Here is a 23,069-nt window from a genome sequence, read left to right on the forward strand (position 1 = left end):
AGCGCGGTGCGCTGGCCGCAGCGCGCCTGCCGCGGCGGCCATTGGAGGGTGAACCAACGGCAAAAGGAAGACCTTTCTCTCTGTCTCTCTCTCTCACTGTCCACTCTGCCTGTCAAAAAAAAAAAAAAAAAAAAAAAAAAGAAGCTTTGCCACAAGCAGCAACAAAGCGGTCTGTATCTTTTCAGCAGGGAACTGCTAACAGTAATTCTAGTTCAAAGAATTTAATACCCTAATTGCAATGTTTAGCACATTGGCATATACTATATGCAAGTTTTTAGGTTAGAAGTTACCGTAATACTACATCTATAATTTAAAAGAATATTTAAAAGTAAAATCTGTCAAATGCTTTCTACTTTTACCAAAGTTTCAAAATGTAGTTCTTTTTATCTCTATTTTAAAGACAAAATTAGATATATATCCATAAAAATAAACAACAATCAATGAAAATTTATTTCCTTACTTTTTTAAAAATCTATTTAAGATATTTGTGTAGTGGTTCTACCTACTTTCCTATTTTCTGTGTAAACTGGAGCCAGTGACTCAGCGTCTCTGTGCCACAGCTACCCTAGCATGTGCAAATCGGAGTAACAGAATTCACTTCTAAGATGGTTATGGGAAGTTACTGAACTCTCAGAAGAACACATGGAATACACTAAATATCATGTAAGGGTCTGTAAACTCCAAGTAGCTTAACTACCCTAATGGAAGTCTTAGTTCATTAGCAAAAAGACAACCTACAATATGATGGGACCTTCATGACTTCTTATTGGAATTTTCAACCTTCATGGCAGGCACAGAAATTAAAGCATGTAACTATTTAGATATTTCAATGTTGTCATTGCTAAGATACAAAGAAAGCCACTGTTCTAGAATTTACTCTGTATCAGATGCATCAGGCTTTCAAAGACTGAAATTACATAATCTCATTTCTTTCTTTATTCTCTGTTGACACCAGCAAAATTATACATTCATCTTTAAAATTTTCAGTCTGACATACTTTTAATGTAAGCACTTTATTTTGATACAGAGTTCTGGGTAAAGTTTTCATTCCTTTTTCCATAAGCATATTTGCCTTGGATTTGTCTATGGCTTCATTTCAAGCAAGGGTTCAAAAGAAAACAGAAAGCAAAGTGGTAGAGCTGAAAAACTGCTATGGATTATCACAATCTGTAAATACTTAAAATTTCCAAAAGATAATTTCATGAACACTAGAAAACAAAATAACTTACTGTGGGTCAGGCTGAGTAATCAAAATCTTTTAAAGGCGAGTTACCTCTCACAGTCTCTCTCCTCATAAGGAGAAAATAAGTCAGAAAACTAGTCACCTAGGGTACACAGTTAAGATACAATGCCACCTATTCTGACCCTAGGAAGAACACTGTGGCAAATTATTTACAAGAGCAAACAGAAGAGAAACTCAGTTATTCTGAATTAAGTCCTCACAGCACACTTGAATAAATTAAGAATAACTAAAAAAGAAGTGAATGAGAAATCAAAACAGGTTTAAAAAACGTAAGCGTATTTTTTTCTTAACATATACTACAAGGAAATTATAAGGCTACTTTAACATATAGCAAATTTCACTAACAGATACAAAGCATTAAATTATCTACAATGTGATAATCAAACAGCTTTAACAGGAAAATGTTACAAGTAAGTTTTTATAGAAATCATTTGGATTCATCTAATTTTAAAGCACTCCCATGAGAACCCTAACCTCATATCCAATAGAGTATCTATCCAGAAAATTCCAAAGATATTTTGAGCTTTCAAAGTCAAGCTTTTATCACTAGAATAACTGATTAAATTTTGAAGGTGTGAGGTTTTTAGAGTTCACATTTAAAATTAATGTAGAAAATTTTTAATGTGTTCATTGATTTAAAACCACGATTAATTTCAAGAAAATTAATACAACTTTTTTCGTTGTACACCAACAAAAATATTCGATTACTCATCATTGTGATTCCTTAAATATAGCAAAATATCTTTCATTCTTTACCAGCTTGAATCATTATAAATTTCATTCCAATAGCTTCTAAAGTATATAATTATTTCCAAAATCAAAGCAGTTTAAAAACACCATTCAACTTGATGATACAGCTACAAAATTAGTAGAATTTACCCACTGCTTTACAGTGCAGTATGTATTACACAGAACACGCACTTCTACCATGAATGCTCTGTAGTTAAGTTTTTATCAATTAAAGAGGCAATTGTGATAGAAAAAAAAATCTTCCTAATGATTTCAGTAAAAACATACCCTAGTGTTCTGAAGCGTTGTAAATTCCCAGCTCAGACAAACCCACATTTAAATGTAAGAACAGGAAACCTTCCTTATTTGGATTTCAGGATTCTTGATTTCTAATATTTCTTGCTTCCTGCTGCTGCTCTATCCTCAATCACATAGGCTACCTATAGATAGCCCCTCCTAGAGAGAGAGAAGCAAGTGTTAAAGGTAAGTGCTTATCGGTAGGTTTGCCTGCTGATGGGACTCTCTGGAGCATTTATCTCTCCTACTAACAATTAGAGTATATTCTATAAAATTGCAGTTTAAAATCAAATAAATATGATTTAGAAATACATACCATTAAAGGCTGATGGTTATTTTAAAGCTGTTCACCAAGACCTATCTTTCTCACTGATGGTTTCAAGACACAGCGCCTGGCCCTTCCATGTAGGTGCTCACTTGAGTCGGCCTACACCTTCCCTGTGGCACTGTTACCATTCTTGCCAGACACTGCCTTTTTACTCTGTTATTAGTAAAACGGGTTCTTTACACCAGCTTTCAGAAATGTGCTCCTAAAGTACAAGTGGCTGTCAGTGATGACAAGAACAGCAAGTAACGATGCATTTCATCTTGCCACTCAAAGGAAGCCTCATGTCCTGCTGGATGTGTAAGAGCTGGCAGAATTACTTTTTTTTTCAATTTCCAGGGCTGGCACTGTGGTGTGGTGGGTTAAGCCATTAAGCCACCACCAGTAATGCCAGCTTCACTTCTGTTTTTTTTCTTTCTTTCTTTCTTTTTAAGATTTATTTATTTATTTGAAACTCAGAGTTACACCAAGAGAGCGGTCTTCCACCCAGCGGTTCACTCCCCAGTTGGTTGCGACAGCCGGAACTGTGCTGATCCAAAGCTAGGAGCCAGGAGCTTCCTCTGAGTCTGAGTCTCCCACATGGGGACAGGGTCCCGAGGACTTGGGCCATCTTCTGCTTACCCAGACCATGCTGGATCAGAAGCGAGCAGCAGAGACTTGAATCCATGCCCACGTGGGATGCTGCCACTGCAGATGGCAGCCTTCCCAACTACGCCACAGCGCCAGCCCCCAGAATTACAAGTAATCTTAATTTTCTCTGACATTTAACACTTATGACTTCTTTTTCTAGTATAAAAATAGAAAATTCAGTAAACTATCTGTATAAATAAGTTTATATATTCTGAACACTTAAAAAGAATCTACAAAATATATATGAATCTGTAAGAGTAGTAAAGCAGTATTAAACCAAAATCTTTACACATACACTCTATGTAATAAGTGTTCACAATGTAAACCATGTTTTGTCCTATCAAAGAATTTTCCAAAGGTCTCGTTCACAGAGTATACACAGCAGTGGATCTGGAAAAATTGGCTTCAAGTTTTGAAAGAGTCAGAACCAGCAATCTCTCTAAACCACTCTAAGAATGAAGGTAGACAGCAAGCCCTTCTGCCTCCCACAAGGGTGTCAATAATCAAATGAAATAATATATGACAATATTTTGTAAAAAGCTATTATTAATGGTATCCCATATATATATTTAAATCCTTGTTCACAGAGAACTATGTACAGGTCTAGGTTAGTTAAGGAACAGAAAAGAAAGGAAATTAAAAGTTGAGGAAAAACTAAGAGAAAAACTCCACATACTGAAGCTTTGCTGAATCACTATATTACTGAAAAGTTCACTACTCAGTAGAATGATGTGAGAATTTCTGTTTACTTTACAAAACAACATGTACATATAAATTACACCAACATGTTTTTTCCTATTATTATTCAAAAACACATGCCTCACCTGTCTGCACTAACACTGTGGCCTGACTTCTTCCAGAAGTCTAAGTCCATATTTAAAAAAAAAAAAAACTATAGGCTGTTTTCATTCACAGTATGGGTAAAACAGTATACCAATCAAATGTCTGATAAATGTTAAATTATTTTCTTTATAAATATTTTATCACTTAATAGGCCTTCTTTTGTTCAATTACAAATTCTCAGCTCAAACAGTGATGGTTTAAATTCTAAAATTTCACCTTTCCTTAAATATCAGTTACACGTTGTCTCTTTGCTCAATATTCAACAGGGTTTACCATTTATGAACTCCTTCCAACTAAATACAGTCATACTAGACACACTTAATTTAAATTTATTTTAGTAGACCAAAGGCCATTTAGGCTATGGGCCTCGGTTCCACAGGTTCCATTACCCTGGATCTTTTCACTCTAAATAAAGTGAATTCTCTGATAAGCTTAGAGACTACAAAAGGTCAGTTACTCACTCACTTTAGACTACCCCCAGCTCTTGTTTAAACAACCACAGAATCAAAATTTTAGAGCTTAAAACTAACTTTGATTTTGGAGACAGATATTTTAAGAGCAGGGAAGATCTCAGGGCTGTGTCTGAAATAAATACACTAAATATACACATGAATTTTTCTAAATGCTGGTTTTGTACAAAGCAGAATTTCTTCAATGTCTAAAACAGGAAGTTCAAAGTAAATGAGTCTTTTTCTGGTGACTGCTATCCCACTCTATTAAGTTTTTTTTGTTTGTTTTTTGTTTTTTTTTTTAAACTGAAAGGTTGACTGAGAGGGGCAGACAGAGACAGAAGATGGTGAGAGAAAGGTCTTCAATCTCCAGTTCACATCCCATATGTCCACACAGCAGGGGCTGGGCAAGGCCAAAGCCAGGAGCCAGGAACTCTGTGGACTCTTCCATTTGTGGGAAACCAAGCATTTGGGCCATCAGCTGCTGCCTTCCTGGATGTACCGGCAGGAACGCTGGATCAGAAGCAGAGGAGCCAGGACTAGAACCAACAAACTCATATGGAATGGAGGAATCCCAAGCCAGACTTAAACTCACTGTGCCCCTAAGTCTGCCTCTGATATTCACTTTTTTTTAAAAAAAAAGATTTTATTTATTTGAGAGGTAAAATTACAGACAGAGAGAGGGAGAGACAGAAAGAAAGGTCTTCCACCCGCTGGTTCACCCTAGATGGCCACAACTGCCAGGCTGCAAGGCCAAATCGAAGCCAGGAGCCAGATGCTACTTCTGGGTCTCCCACACAAGTGCAGTGACCCAATTACCTGGGCCATCTTCCAATGCTTTCCTAGGCCATTAGCAGAGAGATGATTCAAAGTGGAGCAGTTGAGACACAAATTGGTACCCATGTGGGATGCTGGCATTGCAGGTAGCAGCTTTATCTACTATACCACAATGCCGGCCCCTGAAAAATGATTTTAACTTTGGGCTCTTCCTTGAGGTATTTGAAGTAGATTATTACTCGAGCTCTGAATCCTTCCCTTGTATAGCAAATAAGCACTAACAAAGTGAACTAAATGAAATTAAACAGAAGAACATGTAAGAAAGTCTTCACATACAGCATTAGGAGACTGAACACAGACATTTATTCCTACTCCCGAAATCTGAGTAAATTTCCAATCTCCCTTTTAAACAGAAAGAGGCTGAAGAATAAAATGAGAGAGCTCAATTAATGAAAATGAAAAAACAAACAAAAAAACCACTGGTGAATTTGAAATGTAATTCAAATAATTATATAAGTGTCAAAGCACTTATATAATTCAAAACACATCTAATTTTTATCACAGCAATAAAAGATCCAACCTGAAATTTTAAAGACTAAGTGATTTTCTCAACCAGCATTCATTTATAATTTCTAATGAGCAATTTATTAGTAAATCATTAGCTTATTACTGTTCAACTTAATGGTCCGTAACTGATGGCTGCTAGCCCAATAGTACAATGGCATAATTGGTACTATTCTGCTTATTCTCCCCTATATAGGTAAATTACTTTGTTTAAACAATGTCACAACGTTTCCCCATCCTGCCCTGTCCAGCATCACAACTTATAATCAGGACTTTCTTGGGAAAAGCAATTTCTCTTCAATGAAGCTTTATATGCATAGGAATAACACAACAGAAGGAAAATACTACATGTAAGAAAGGTACTGGGGGCAGGCATCGGTTTGGGTGCTAGACCACAAGTTAGGGTACCACATCCCATCTCACAGTGCCTTAATTCTGAGTCCCAGCTTCACTCCCAATTCCTGCTTCCTGACAAGGCACACCCTGGGAGGCAGCAGTGATGGCTCAAGTGACTGGGCCTCTGCCATCCATGTGGGAGACTTGGACTGAGTTCCCCAGTCCTGGCTCCTACCCAAGCCCAGCTCTGGCTGCTGTGGGTGTCTGGGGAATGAACCAGCAGATTGGAAGTGTCTTTCAAATAAATGAAATGCTTAATGTTTAAAAATGTTTACTGCAAACACTATGTTGTCAAATTATCTGCAACTTAAAAGGTCAACAAGGGTTAAAAATATAGATCTAAGCTTACCAACATCTAGAAGTGAACATGTGCGTAGTCTACAATCTAGCAATTCCTCTTCTAGATATATACCCCAGAGAAATAGACTATGATGAAAAGCTTCTGGTTGTGTGAAAGATGCACTATGGAGGAGTACGGAGAGATGGGAACTGTGTCTATGTTATACATATTATTGTGTGTAATAGTATTATTATATGTCTGTAATTTTCTTAGACAATGTTATTGAAGTTCAGAATTACGTGGTCACTGAAGAGAATACTGTAAGTACTAAACTGAAATCTTCCACCCATCCATCAAAACTACTCTCTGCCTGAAGCAAAAATCCCTTTTTTAAAAAAAATTCAAATGAAGGTATACTAAATTCAACACATATGAACTCTTTAACTGGGTGAAAAATTTTTTCTTATTTCATTAATCAATGTTCCTGCAAACATACAGATATCTAACCTACTATATTAACTCAGCAAAAGTCAAAACACTTTTCCCAAAAATACATTTTCATCTACCCTTAATCCCTCCTTACCCAAGACCACTTTAAGTTGAAACAAATCTTTTCCTCCCTATTGCAGAAAATTGGCCAGAGTCATTACAGAAACCTATAGTCACCCTTCCACACTGTTAAGGAAAATTAAGTAAAACATGGAAATATGAAGATGACAATTATGTAATAAACAATTAATTTCAATGCACTAGGGAAAACAGATCATTTGAAAGCACCTAACGTCAAAATATTTTTGAGATTTATCTCCTTTACTAATTTTCACACACTGACAAAATACTAACTTGGAAAACATACCACGATTAATATTAAGAACAACAACTTTCGGCCAGCGCCGCAGCTCACTGGGCTAATCCTCCGCCTGCGGCGCTGGCACCCCAGGTTCTAGTCCTGGTTGGGGCGCCGGATTCTGTCCCGGTTGCTCCTCTTCCATTCCAGCTCTCTGCTGTGGCCCGGGAAGGCAGTGGAGGATGGCCCAAGTGCTTGGGCCCTGTACCTGCATGGGAACCCAGGAGGAAGCACCTGGCTCCTGGCTTCGGATCGGCGCAGTGCGCCGGCCGTAGCAGCCATTTGGGAGGGGAACCAACAGAAATGAAGACCTTTCTCTCTGTCTCTCTCTGTCTCTCTCTCTCTCTAACTCTGCCTGTCAAAAAAAAAAAAAAAAAAAAAAAGGAACTTTCATTAAAAATTTATAATAATGGGATTATACATTAAAATTTAGTCAAAGTATTTGGCTTCAAACTGGTCAACACAATATATTAAATGTCCAAAATGTCCTATTTCTTAATCATTTACTATCTATGAACAATCAGTAGAAATTAGTTCATCCTAAATTAAAAATAGGAGTTACAAACTAGAGTTGTAAATTCATTTTTGCCACGTAAGCTATGAGATCCTCGCCAAGTCACGGAACATAAAACCCAAGTTTCCTCATCTGTAAAACCACAGGACACTACTACATCTGCTCTGGTGTTATTCCACAAGGCTGATATAAAGAAGAAATCAAATAACCTGTGTAAAAATTCTCTGAAAAATATAAAACAAACAGCAGACAGAAGACGTTATTAGTAGTGAATAGACATCCTACGAGGGTCAAGTACACTGAAGACACTGAATTAATACAAACTACCAGGAAAAAAATAGTTGGATCAGTTCTTCCTGTATGGTTTAGTTGTTTTAAAGATGGTGTGCAATGCATTATGAGAATAAATGGTTGAATAAAAGAAAATAAGAAGGAAATAATGTGATAGCATTTGAATAATACCTGTCCACTAAAACCTGTCCAAAGTAGGGGAGAATTACACTGTAATGTGAAATAATTTATGAAAGGCAGTATCAACTCTAAATTCAGATGAGATGGCATGAAATTATGCTAGGTATTTAAAATACAGTATTATTTGTGGTTCATACTTACCTCTGCCCATTTAAGAATACAGGCCATACAGAAGACATGATTACAGCTTTCTGGAAAACCAACCTCCTTCTCTAATAGGCAATTAAGACATATTGGACATCTTTCAGTCTCATCATACAATAGACTGGTGGTGGCAGTGTTATCTCCATTTTCTTCACCTGTAAAGGAAAACAGCCACGTATGCTTTCAAGGCTCCCAGAATCAAACTTGACTTACATTTCTAGCGTTGTGGTAGACTACATTTTGTCTAAAGGGTCTACTGCTACAAACCAAGTATATCTCAAATTATAGCAAACACACCAATATCCCCTACATTCAATTCTCTACATTTTTAATGAGGACGTAAAATGAGCTTTTCATTTGTTTAATTTTAAAACATTAATATAGTTCAAAATGTAAAAGAAAAAAAGGCTGTAGTAACAAATGATATACTCAACTTGACCCCATTCGTCCAGTACCACTCAATCCAACAAGTAACAACTGAAGTCTTTTCTGTGTTTTTGCAAAGATTTTGTTATTTAGTACACATAAGAGCAAATGCTCTTACACATTCTTCCACATCTCCTTCTTCATACAAATGCTAGCACACGGAACACATTAATTAGTCTGCCCTTTTTTTTCCTGTATTTTCTATTCAATTGATGGACACTCATTTTCAACCTTGGCTGTAGCAGTTAATATTGCAATGAAAATCTTTTTGTTATGACATTTTTAGAAGTGTATCTATGGAACAAATTCCTAAAATGGAATTGGTTAGATCACCAGGTAGGCACATTTGTAAAAGGAATAGATATTGCCAAACTCTCCTCCTTAGGATCTGCATTAATTTCAACACCCAACTCATAAAAAATGCTAACTTGTAAGCAAATAAATAAACTCTAAACCTCAACAAAAAAATAAAAATAAAGGAACAGTTAGAATGTGAACAGTACACAGCAAGCAATGGAAAGCTGGGACTGTCCTGAGTGCAAGTGTCCATACTACGAATCATTTCTGGAGACTTAGCTTCATCCAGAAACGCTTTGTGAAGTCAAAGCTCTCAAACAGAGTTAAAGTGTTCCCAGGATGAGTTCAGAGAGAAGCAAAAATAAATCCTCTAGAGGAAAGAATCTCTAAATTAGGCCTTCAGGATTCCACAGATCAAATTTATCAAATTTGAGCTCTCATTCAGACATCACCAAATCTAAGGAAATACACTGACTTGAGTGAAAATCAGTAGCAATCAATTTAGAAACCCACTGGCTTCAAGTATGACACAGAACCATTAATAACAGATTAATTAGACCCGGAACAAAGAGTACCGGTAAACCAAAAGAAAAATTTGAGGAAATTACCTAGCTTCCAGAAGACAAAAAAGTCAGATATAACCTGTGAAAGAGAGGCTCCACCATGAGGTCAGAGTAAGAGCTAGCATACTACCTGAAATTCAGAAGAGAATAAAGCAGATGCAGTAAAGAGGTAATGACTGGGATACAAATAAGAAACAAGAACCAGCCAGTTAAAGGACACAAAATACATGCTAATCCAGGGAAGTGAAAATAATCCATGTCTGGAGACAATGGACCAAAATCATACTACACCAAAGATGAAAAAAATAAGGGAAAAAGATCATCTACAAGAAAATGTTAACTAGACCAGTAAAGAATTTATGGATAAGAAGAAAAAAAACAACAATACGGCTAAGCAGTATCTTCAAAATGTTAACACAGAAAAAAAATCTTTCAACCCAGATTTATTTCTGTTTCCCTGCAGGAGTAAAAAAAAAAAAAAAAAAACTTTCCTTTGAAAGTAAAACTATCTTTGAATAGGTTTGAGAAGGTTAAACAGAAAAATTTAGAGTTTACCACCAACAGACTGTCATTAAGGAAATTTCTTAAGGTCTTTTTAAGGAAGAAGAAAAGAAATGGGGAGGAAGAATACCCAATCAAACAACGTTTCAAACAGAATCTAATTTGTGGTGCTTGATAAAACAGCCAAAAAAAACCCAAATGAATATTGCCTATATATAAATTGAGGGTAGGACAATAAGAGCTAAAGTGCTCCAAGGTTTCTCTTCTATGGGCAATGACCATCAGCTTTTTAGAAGCAGAGGAAAATATCAGCACTAACTTTTTCTTAAGACAACAACAATAACAACAAAAAATTAAGTCTTAAACCACTAGAGAGCAAAACTTTAAGAAAAATAAAAGTTCCATCAACAAAAATTCTTGATCAATCAAAAATAAGAAAAAAATATGTATATACTTCTCAGGCAGCTTATTTTGGAATTCAAGAACACAAGTAAGTAAAATAAAAATAAGCAAAAAAAAAAAAAAACCCTTGTGTATTATAAAAGCTATACAGTTGAACAGTTTGGAAACACTTAGTTGTTTTCAACACACAAGCTTTATAAAAATTCAAAGTTACCTTCCATATCTTCATATTCCTGATCTCCCGCATTTAGGGTATACGCAGTTTTCTTCTTCATTTCTCCTTGGCGTAGGGTTTCCTATAGGATGAATCAAAACAGAGAAATTTTATGATTGCCTTTTCCCAGTAATATAAAAATTCAAAAAGAACTCTTGAATTGTAAAAAATTATTTTATATAATACAAGCCAAGCCAATCACTTTGTGGATAATCCAGTACTTGTATTTGCTGCCACCAAGAAGCCTTATATAACTAAAATGAAAAGCCTTATGTAACTATTAACTAGTAAAGACCAAATGGGAAATCTTTGTGGCACAGTCCCAACCCCAATCTGAGCATAGGGAAAACAGATCTGAGTCTTCCCAGAAGGCTGTGCATGCTGAGAATCTTAAGGCTCTCAGGAACACAGATGAACAGATGCAAAATGCCATTTGGTTAGGCCAACCTGACTAGAACAAGAGTGAGCAAAAGCATGTGCAAGTATGGATGTGTGAGTGTGTATGCAAGCCATGAACTTCATCTCAAAGATCACAGTGCAGAGCAGTAAGTGAAATAAGCAGAGCAACGCAATTCCAGTAGGACTCATTACAGATCTCTAGTGATGAGAAAATCTGACTCAATGTTACCAATTCCTCTGAAGAGTGACAAGATAAAACACTGTACTTTTTTTAAAGATGTATTTTATCTATTTGAAAGACAGAGTTACAGAGAGAAGTGAAAACAGAGAGAGAGAGAGAGTCTTCCATCTGCTGGTTCACTCTCCAAATGGCTACAACAGCCAGAGCTGAGCCGATCCAAAGCCAGGAGCCAGGAGCTTCTACCAGGTCTTCCACAAGAGTGTAGGGGCCCAAGCACTTGGGGCATCCTCCACTGCTTTCCCAGGCCCATCAGCAGGAAGCTGGATCAGAAGTGGAGCAGCAGGACTCAAACCAGCACCCATATGGGATGCCAGTGCTGCAGGCCAGGGCTTTAACCAAACCCTGTGCCACAGTGCCAGACCCTGTAAGTATTTTTTTAAAGACTGGTATGCCAGCAAAGTACAGAACGGACTGCAGAGAGGAGAGTTCTGCATAGCCGAGGAACAAGCCATGAAGTTAACCAGAAAATTAAGAATGTAAAGAGCTAAAGAATTTCTAAGAATTGGTGAGCAAATACAGAAAAGGAGTCAAAGATTTTTCTGGCTTAAAGGTCCAGTAAAATGGTGATATAAGGAAAAAATGAACTATGGGAATGGAAGTTAATTTGGAAGTCAGGGAAAATAAAATTATTTTTTCAATCAATTCTTAATATTCCATTTTTTAAAAAAGAATTTGTAGCCATTTTTAAAAACTTGTTTATTGGCCGGCGCCGTGGCTCACCAGGCTAACCTTCCACCTTGCGGCGCTGGCACACCGGGTTCTAGTCCCGGTCAGGGTGCCGGATTCTGTTCCGGTTGCCCCTCTTCCAGGCCAGCTCTCTGATATGGCCCGGGAGTGCAGTGGAGGATGGCCCAAGTCCTTGGGCCCTGCACCCGCATGGCAGACCAGGAGAAGCACCTGGCTCCCGGCTTCGGACCAGCGTGATGCGCCGGCCGCGGCAGTGGCCATTGGAGGGTGAACCAACGGCAAAAGGAAGACCTTTCTCTCTGTCTCTCTCACTGTCCACTCTGCCCAAAAAAAAAAAACAAAAACAAAACAAAACAAAACAAAAAAAACAAAAACAAAAAACCTTGTTTATTATTTATTTGAGAGCGAGCGAGCAAGATCTTCCATCCACTGGTTCACTCCCAGATGGCCCCAATAGCCGGGGTTGGGCCAGGACAAAACCAGGAATTTCTTCCTATTCTCTCTTGTGGGTGCAGGGGCACAAGCACTTGGGCCATCTTCTGCTGCTTTCCCAGGCGCATTGACAGGGAGCTGGATGATGTGAAGGAGTGGGGTCTTGAACTGGAGTACATATGGGATACTGGCATCGCAGGCGGCAACTTTACCTACTATGCCACAACACTAGCCCCTTAGTAACCCTTCCTGAAGAGATGCAAGCACGTAACTTCAGTGAAACGTCCAGACACACTTACGGAGATCAAGACACACTCAAGTCCCAACTTCCTCAGCTGTGATCCTCATACATATAAAGTAATGTTTCTTTTTCTTAGTTTTTAATATAACTTACACATACTAGTTTCTACATTAAAGGTATGAATCTCCCAAGAAAACTCCTTCTTTGGTAAAATAAGGAGAAATGCAAAGTCCCAAATTTTGGTTCAAAAAACAGAGCAAAATCAGAAGATAAGAATCTTAGGAACACACAGAAGAATGATTTAAGGTTGTAGTGGACTAAAGCTCAGTGCCAGTCACTCCTAAAATTTTACACTGAATCAACAAACCTTCATAAACACAGGATGTCAAAACAAGAAGAAAATTTTCCACTCAGTCTACACTTGCAACATTTGTTTTAGTTCTGGTGTTTTTTTGTTTTGTTTTTGTTTTGTTTTGTTTTGTTTTGTTTTTAAGACTTATTTATTTATTTGAAAGGCAGAGGCAGAGAGAGAGAGAGAAAGATAGGTCTTTCATTTGCTGGTTCACTCCCTAAATGGTCACAATGGCCAAAGCTGGTCCGATCCAAAGCCAGTAACCTGGAGCTTCTTCTGGGTCTCCCACGTGGGTGCAGGGACCTAAGCACTTGGGCCATCTTCTACTGCTTTCCCAGCCCATAGCAGAGAGCTGGATCAAAAGTAGAGCAGCTGGGACTCAAACCAGTGTCCATATGGAATGCCAGCACTGCAGGCAGCAGCTTTATCAGCTACGCCACAGCTCCAGCCTCTGGACACACAATATAATGATAAAACAGTGACAGCCCTGGAAACCAAACCACATGCAGAAAGGTAAAGTGGGAAAAAAATGTTTAGCCTGGAAGAACAGAAAACTTAAGATGAATGTTAGCAGCTATCTTCAGATGAATGGACTGTTCTAAAAGAGGCAGAACAATCTACCAATTAAGTATTCAAAGGCCCAATGACTTCTGAATCTTTTTTTATTTTAAGGCAAAGGTCTATTTAATGCTACAGGTAGTTAATCATTAGGCAATTCCTTAAGTACAACACTGAACAAGACAAATCCCTGGTGGGAAGACAAAATAAATGAGTAAACTATGTTAGACGTTGAGAAATGCCCTAGAAACAAATTAAACAGTATGGCTAATAGAGTGAGAAAATGGAAGCTGTTACTTCACACAGAGTGGTTATGGAAAACCTCTCTGACAGAGCAGCATTTGAATCAGCATCCACAAGGCAAGAGAAGGCAATGTGGACACCCAGCACTCCAGGCCTAAGCACTATAGGCAAAGGGAGTAGCAAATACCAAAGTCCCAAGGGAGAGCAGCACATCTGGTAGAGTGCAATCAAGGAAAAACTGTAGATAAGGACAGAATAGAAAACAAAATCACACAGCACCTCTGGCTTCTCTTGAGTGAGATGGGCCACTCGCAGCAATCTACGGTGGACACAGTGGTGGCTTGTCCACAGTGGTAGCAAAGGTGATGGGAAGCACTCAGACTTGAGATGTGGTTTGAAAACACAGCCATCAGATCTGCTAGTGGATGGAATGTGCAGTATTGTCAGAGAGCAAGAAGGCAGCACACCTCAAACTGCACTGAGCAACCAGGGGGCAGAGTCGGCTTAGAAGATTACTGCTGGAGAGTAAATACATCAAGCTACGCAGAGGTTCCGCTCCTTGCTACCCATGCAGAAAGGCAGCATCAGTGTCACCTGGGAACGTGCGACCCACACAGGGCACCTCATGGGCTATCCCACACCAGTCAGTCAGAATCTAGATCTGATTAAATCTGCACGCAATGAACGAGAGAGGTGCTGCTGTCAAATACCCTCCCAACCTAGTTGATTTCAGTCATACTGTGCTCCTCTATGACCCAACTAGGATTTTTCACTTGAATAAAATCATACCTTGGTATCTCTCCCATGATCCTAAACACCTGATAATACAAAGATATTTCAGTTAGAGTTAATTCAATGGGGGAAGTCAATTTAAAAATTAACACGGAGTGGGCATCTGGCTTAGCACTGAAGATGCGCACCAGGCTGTCCACATCCCATACTGGCGTGTCTGAATTTAATACCTGATTCTGGTTCCTGAGTCCAGCTTCCTGCTAACGCGTATTCTGGAAGGCAGAGGTGATGGCTCAATTACTTGGGTCTCTACCACCCACGTGGGAGACCTGGGCTGCGTGTCTGCCTACTGCACGTATCTGGGGACTAAATTACCAGACAGGAGCTCCTGCTTGCTTACTACCTGTCCATCTCTTTCTGCCTTTCACCAAAATAAATAAATAAATAAATAAATAAAAATCAAAACACAGCATTTTTAAATCCTAGGCTTTCAGGTATAATATACTTACACAGTATACTCAATCCCTTTACACAGCTCAATAATTTATTTCTCCTACTTGAGAGTCTAATCTATGTTACTTGAACAGTTATCTGCCACTCCCCAGGGTGTGCATTACCAGGAAGCTATAACTGGAAGTGAATCCAGGACAAAAACTCCAGGCACTCCAATATGGGATGCAGACGTCTTAACTGCTGCGTGAAATGCTTACCCCCAGCTGCCTGGTTTTGCTGAAGGGCAGCTATGCTCGTTTCTTCTCACATTTTGATGTCTAGAAACTGTTTCAATTTTACCCCAACCTTATAACTACGAACCACAATTAGTAAAACTGAGGTGGATATAAAACTCAGAAAACTTTTAATCAGTGTTTGTTTTAATGGATTCGTTTACATGCTTTCAGTTACTAGTTCAAATCAATTCCTGATAATACTTCCTAACTCAGTTCCTGAAAAGATTCTCAGTGATTGGGTTGCAATTCCTAGGACTCTTACATTCGATTCCTCTATTCTGGATCTATCTTCAGCAAAGGGCATGTTGTCTGAGCACCATTCACCGATTAACAAACAATCCTATATGCTGTTGTTTATCAGATAAACTGGAAATGAAGAAGTTCAAGTCAACGACACTTACAAGTCTCACAATGAAATGAGTTTCATGTTCAATCCAGGATATGAAGCTATGCTTCATAAAGACTCCAAAATTCTTACACAGTCTGCAATAGCAGTTGAGAGTCAAAATATGAAGCACATCATCTCACACTGTGGTTTGTGACGACCAATAACATAATTACTGAAGCAAGCCATCTTCAGAAGATTAAAATGAATAAACAATAAAACATTTTCAAAGTGAAAAGCAAGCCAAAAAATCTCAGGCAGAAGACAGACTGACTTGAAAACAGAACAAGTGTTTATTAAAAATGAGAGTTCGTGACAATTATTCTAAAAGACTAATTCTCTACATCTTTCTTCACTTAATGTAACATCATCTCCTCAAGAGGTGAGACAGGCACTGTTGCACACTGCAGGATCACACATATATTACAAATATTATATATTTTTGTTATACAATAAAAGATAAAACATAATTGACAAATGGTATTTAACTATAAGCATAAGGAGATTCAAGCTGCCGTTACACACTGAAGTACATAAAAAGGGAGATCAGGAAGTACCGGTTCCAGGTGAAATGGAATAAATCCATGCTGCCTTGTTAATTTCACTGAATTAAAACTACTGAAGAACAGAGCAATTATCTGAAGACACAGAAGCAAATAAGGTCAAGAGGACTGGGGAAGAAACTAGAACCAGAGTCTCCGTGTAAGTTTACAACTTTTCCTCATGCATAATGTCCTGACCTGGGCTTGAGGAACTCTGAACCCTAGCCAGTAAACATTGGTAGCAACAGAGAAGGCTCAATCAGTCTCTCCAGTTCTGTCTGAGGACTGAGATGGGCCTCCTAGTGCTCACAAAGAGGGAGGGAAATTGCTGCCTCCTCTCTGCCTGCCCCTTATTCCTAGTCACAGCTCTCAAGCAATCCTGTGTCAGTGGTGGCTGCAACAGTTGCAGAAGAGGAACCCAAAACTGAGAGGCACCATCCTCAGCGACAGCACAAACTGTAGCCAGTTCCTGGATTTCTCCTCTGCCTTCCTGTCCTTGGATACAGAAAACAACATGGGAAGAAAGGAAGGACCCAGAAGTCTAAAAATATCACAGATATAACAGAAATGAAAAAGCTTGAGAACGTCAGAGTATTGTTCTTGAATTCCTAGTTCACCCCTGAGCTGCACATATATAGAGCTGACCCAAAGGAGCATTCCATAGACTCTGAAAACTAAAATACCAGCTAATCCCCAGGCAGATCTGAGTAGCAGTGGCTGGTGTACACAATGCAAACTACAAATAGTACTGTGAAAGTTTTGAAAACAGAACTGAAATTAAAACTACAATCTAAAAAAAAACTGGTTGGAACTTGTTATCTGAACTCAACAGGTTCAACATCCAGTCAAAAAGAGAAAAAATAAAAATTTTACAACATAGTATTGAAACAAGATACAAACTTTGTAATATAATGTTCAAAATGCTCAGGGGGTGGCTCTGTGGCACAGTAGGTTAATCCTCCACCTGCAGTGCTGGCATCCCATATGGGTGCTGGTTCTAGTCCGGGCTCCTCCTCTTCCAATCTAGCTCTCTGCTGTGGCCTGGGGAAGCAGTGGAGGATGGCCCAAGTGCTGGGGCCCCTGTATCCACGTGGGAGACTGGGAGGAAGTTCCTGGCTCCTGGCTTCAGATCAGCGCAACTCCGCCGGCTATTTGGAGAGTGAACCAACGGAATAAAGACCTTTCTCTCTGTCTCTCTGTCTATAACTCTCTCTCAAATAAATAAATAAAATCTTTAAAAAAAAAAATGCTCAGGGACCGGTGCCATGGCTCACTAGGCTAATCCTCCACCTGCGGCACTGGCACCCCGGGTTCTAGTCCCAGTTGGGGTGCCGGGTACTAGTCCCGGTTGCTCCTCTTCCAGTCCAGCTCTCTCCTGTGGCTCAGGAGGACAGTGGAGGATGGCCCAAGTGTTTCGGTCCCTGAACCCACATGGGAGACCGGGAAGAAGTGCCCGGCTCCTAGCTTCGGATTGGCACAGCACCGGCCGTAGTAGCCATTAGGGGAGTGAACCAACAGAAGGAAGACCTTTTTCTCTGTCTCTCTCTCTCTCACTGTCTATAATTCTCTCTCTCTCTCTCTCTCTCTCTCTCACTAACTCTGCCTGGCAAAAAATGAAAAAAATAATTTAAAGAATGCTCAGAACACAATCCAAAATAACCTGGCATACGGAGAACCAGAGTAACTTCAAACACTCATGGGAAAAGACAATCAACCGAAGCAAACACCAAGAAAATGGAAATGCCAGAAGTATATACTTGAATTACCTAAAGGCAGTACAAAAACACTTAAAAGCAAGCACTCCTAAAGCAAATAGAAAGCTAAAATCACAGCAAAGAAATAGATGATATAAAGAGCCACCAAATGTAAATTTTAGAAGAAACGTCACTAACTGAAAATTAAAAATATACTAGATTCAATAGAACAGAAACAAAAGAATAGTCAGCAAACTTGAAAGCAGACCAACAGAAACCATCCAATCTGGAAAACAGAGATACAATATTGAAAAGTAATCACTAGAGCCACAGAAATGTATAAGGCAATACTACAACTCTGAGATTCATGTCAAGAGGCTAAGGAGAGGAAACCAAATGCAGTGAGAGAGGAGAGGACAACACAAAAGGACAGGAAGAGGAAATATGACTGGACACTGCAAAACGTAGTGAAAAACACAAACATCTACCTTAAGAAGCTCACAAACTCCAGACAGCAGTTTCAATGATATCCATGACTGGACATATCATAGTCAAACTGCTAAATAGTATGAATGAAGAGGAGTGAAAGCAGCCAGATAAAAACAATGTAATATTATTACTTATGAGAGAAAGAAGAGTTAATGATTTGCACAACTGGTGGTTTCTCATCAGAACCCAGACAGACCAGAGGACGTAAAAAAAAGAAAACACATGTAAACCTAAAATCCTATCTCTAGTGAAAATATCCTTCAGGAAACGATGTGAATCAAAGCACATTATCAATCTGCCAGTTCTGAAAGAGCAGTTAAACACGGTCTTCAGTAACAGGAAGCAGATCATGAGGAATAATGGAAGAGCAACAGAAATGGTAACTCTCTCAGTAAATATGATTAAATGTTCTGATTTTGAACTCTTAAAAAATATGTGACAATTGAAAGCAAATATTTATTATACTTTCTGGTAAGATTTCCAATACATTTTGAAGTAATACAGACAAAAAAATGTAAAGAGAGGGATGTGCATTTTCAAAAAAAATTTATTAAAATGCAGCATACATACAAAGAAATGCACTTGTACAGATCAGTGAATTTTTTGTCATCCAGTATCAAGAAGGATGTGCATCTGGTCTACTGGTTAAGATGACCATGTCATACATCAGAGTGCTTGGATTTGATACCTGGCTCCAGCTCCTGACTCCAAATTCCTACTAAATGCAGACCCCAAGAGGCAGCAAGAGTGACTCAAGTAGGTGAGTCACTGTCACCCTGGATAGACTTCCAGGCTCCTGGTTTGGGTCCAGGTTGGGGACTGCTGCAGGCACTTGGGGTGGGGGACAGCAGATGAGAGGTCTTTCTCTTTCTCTGTATCTATTTAGAGTCACTGGGCCTCTGAAATAAATCAACCTTTAAAAAAACAACATACATAAAAAGTGAGAAGGGTAAAGAGACATACATAGTGCTAAGATTTCTTCTACATTTCATCTGAAGTGATAAAACACTCGCTGGCATTGTGGTATAGCCACCACCTGTGACACAGCATCCAAAATGGGCACCAATTTGTCCCAGCTGCTCCACTTCCCATCCAACTCCCTGTTAATGGCCTGGGAAAAAGAGTAGAAGATGGCTCAAGCACTTGGGCCTCTGCCATCCACTTGGGAGACCTTGAAAAAGCTCCTGGTTCCTGGTTTTACCCTGGATCAGCTCAAGACATTGTGGACACCTAAGGAGTGAACCAGAGGATGGAAGGTATCTTTCTCTCTCCCCTTCTCCCTCTCTTTCTGTGACCTTTCTCTCTCTCTCTCTCACTGTCCACTCTGTCAAAAAAAAATTTTTTTTTTAAATTAAAAATAAATAAATAAATACTGGGGCTGGCGCTGTGGCATAGCAGGTAAAGCTGTGCCTGCAGTGCTGGCAACCTATATGGGTGCTACTTCAAGTCCCGACTGTTCTATTTCCAATCCAGCTCCCTGCAAATGCACCTGGGAAAGCAGCAGATGGTCCAAGTCCTTGTGCCCTGCAACCACATGGGAGACAGCGAAGAAGCTTCTAGATACTGGCTTCGGCTTGGCCTAGCTCCAACCACTGTAGCCATCTGAGGAGTGAACCAGCTGATGGAAAATCTCTCTCTGTGCCTCTGCCTCTTTGTAACTCTGCCTTTCAAATAAATAAATAAATCTTTAAAAAATAAGTGGAATGAAACCTAAATGTGTACATTATAATCCCTATAGATGTATTTTTAAAAATTAGTAAAAAGCACAATAAATTAAAATGGAATACTAAAAAGTGTTTAAAAACTCAAAAGAGGCTACAGAGGAACAAAAGCAGATGAAACAAGCAAAACAAAATGGCACACCTAATCTAGACACATCGACAAAACAGTGAGATGGGGCCAGCAACGCGGCATAGCAGGTAAAGCTGCCGACTACAGTGCAGCATCCCATATGGGCACTGGTTCAAATCCCGGCTGCTCCACTTCAGATCCCACTCTCTTGCTATGGCCTGGGAAAGCAGAAGAAGATGCCCCAAGTCCTTGGGACCCTGCACTCACGTGGGAAACCCAAAAGAAGCTCCTGGCTCCTGGCTTCAGATTGGCCCAGCTCTGGCCAATGCGGCCATGTGTGGAGTGAATCAGCGGAAGGAAGACCTCTCTCTCTCTGCCTCTGTCTCTGCCTCTCTGTAACCCTGCCTTTCAAATAAATAAATATTTTAAAAATAAGATAAAAGCAGAATAGAAAAATCAATGACAACAAAAGCTCATTCTTAGAAAAAATAAAAATTAAACCTGCAGCACAACTGATAAAGTAGATAACCTGAGTAGCCCTAGATTTACTTTTTAAAATACTGAATCTGTAGTCAAACCTTCCAAAAAAGAAACCTCCTGACCCAGATAATTTCCCTAGTGAATTCTACTAAGAAATAAATCCAAATCAATACATTCTCTTTCAGAAAATGGAAGATGAGCATTTCCCAACTCATTTTTTTACTTTAGCATCACTATACTTCAAAAACCAAAGGAAATAACAAATTTATACACAGGACTTCATCAAAATAAACAAACTATGGTACATTCAACCAGGCAGTGGAAAACTACTCGGCAATATAAAGGAATGGACTACTATTTCATTCAACAACTTACATGAACCTTAAAAGTAGTATACTGGTGGCTGGCACTGTAACATAGTGGGTAAAGCCACTGCCTGTAGTGCCAGCATCCATATGGGCAACAGTTCAAATCCTGGCTGCTCCACTTCTATCCAGCTCTCTGCTATAGCCTGGGAAAGCAGTAAAAGAAGGCCCAAGTCCTTGGCCCCTGCACCTGCATGGGAGAGCCAGAAGAAGCTCCAAGCTCTTGGCTTCAGATCAGCCCAGGTCCAGCTGTTACAGCCATTTGGGGAATGAACCAGCGGATGGAAGACTTCTCTCTCTCTGCCTCTGCCTCTGGGTAATTCTGCCTTTGAAATAAAGTTAAAAATTTTTTTAAAAAAAGTATTATACTGAGTGAAATAAGCCATTCTCAAAAGGTTACATACAACTACATTTATTCATTTTTTAGAATATGAAAATTTTTAATAATATATTTCTGCCATCAGTTTATGACATTGCTCTGTCTGTCTTGCCTTTGTATAAGGCCAAAAGAGATACACTAGCTACTATGACAACCTTAAAGCAGACTCCAGAATGTCACCAACAGCATGACCCTTTCAACCAAATCCAGCAACCAGAACTTCATCGTTTTCCTCAATGAAGTTCAAGCACCCATCATTGGGAACAAAGGCTGTTTCTTGCCATTCTTGATCAGCTGGATCCTGACACAATTCCTGATGGCAGAGTTTGGCTGTTTGGCCCCAACCCCTACTTTCTCCAGCACAATTCCCTTGGCGTGAAAAGCACCTTGAAAAGGGGGTTGGCCTTCAGAGCCATGCGCAGGTGGGCTTTCTTGTACTGCTTGTCATGCACTCTGGTCCTGTCAGTAACTGTGGAGCTTCCTGGCAGTGTGAAGACCACGGCTGGCACTTGCCCATCTTGCTGGCATGAGGGCCTGAGCAAATAGAGAGGCCGCTCCAGGAACCCACAAGCCACCTATAGGACATTCTTGAAAGGTCCAAATTATAGTGATTTAAAATTTGTTTGGGGTTCTTTTCCTACCTCAGGGAAGGTATGACTACAAAGATAGCACAAGGAGAAATTTTGGGGTGACAGCACCATTCTGAATCCTGTAGTAGTGGTAATAAAAATTTACATATGTGTTACAATTCACAGAACTATGGAGAAGACTGCTGTGGCACGGCAGGTCAAGATGGCTCTTGGGACGACCACATTCCCAACTAGAGCGCCAGTTCAAGTCCTGACTACTCATTTCCAATCCAGCTCCCTGATAATGTGCTTGGGGGACAGCAGGTGATGGCTCAAGTACTTAAATTCCTGCCATCTATGTGGAGGACTTGGATAAAATTACTCCTGGCTTCAGGCTGGCCCAGCTCCAGCTGTTATAGCCATCAGAAGAGTAAACGAGTGGACAGAAGATTCTCTCTCTTTCCCCCACCACAGGTCTTTCAAATAAATACATCTTTTTAAAAATCTACAGAACTCTATACCCAAAAAATGTCAATTTTCCTATATATTAGTAATATTTAAAAATTTTTAAAGTAAGCTAACATGAAGGAGCAACTACAGATTGGAATTTAAATTGTTAACATTTTCAATAAGGTACTTTCTCATTGACAGCTTCACAGTCTATCTTTCCAACTGGTTTACCACCAATGAGGGCCACCCAAATCACACTATCACTTGAAATGAGTTGTCTGAATTTTCTACCTCTGGTTCCCACATTTTTTAACAGTTCTGAAAAGTCAGAGAAACAACATATATCTATAACTGTAGAGATACATACATTAAAATAACAGGCACAATTTAACAATCCCAC

At 39.2% G+C, this 23,069-nt stretch overlaps 1 protein-coding gene and 1 pseudogene across 6 annotated transcripts in view; both read right to left on the bottom strand.

Annotated features, from left to right (window-relative positions):
- The window catches only part of SCAF11 (SR-related CTD associated factor 11), a 73,464-nt gene that overhangs the window by 33,268 nt on the left and 17,127 nt on the right, over positions 1-23,069 (bottom strand). For 4 of the 6 annotated variants that reach the window (XM_089304803.1, XM_008259359.5, XM_051850997.3 and 1 more), the window contains exons 2-3: positions 10,913-10,994; positions 8,507-8,664 (exon numbers count right to left, since the gene is read on the bottom strand). In XM_089304803.1, the coding sequence (XP_089160929.1) occupies positions 8,507-8,664; positions 10,913-10,973 (219 nt within the window). In that variant the 5' untranslated portion in view covers positions 10,974-10,994. Of the gene's footprint in view, positions 1-2,260; positions 2,429-8,506; positions 8,665-10,912; positions 10,995-21,461; positions 21,598-23,069 lie in introns of those variants that run through there. The other 2 variants (XM_089304804.1, XM_051850999.3) reach the window with 2 other exon arrangements.
- On the bottom strand, positions 21,604-22,178 carry LOC138843911 (small ribosomal subunit protein uS12 pseudogene; annotated as a pseudogene).

Source organism: Oryctolagus cuniculus, chromosome 9, assembly GCF_051225735.1.
Source record: "Oryctolagus cuniculus isolate XC-2025 breed Fujian yellow rabbit chromosome 9, ASM5122573v1, whole genome shotgun sequence".
NCBI classification, from domain to species: domain Eukaryota; kingdom Metazoa; phylum Chordata; class Mammalia; order Lagomorpha; family Leporidae; genus Oryctolagus; species Oryctolagus cuniculus.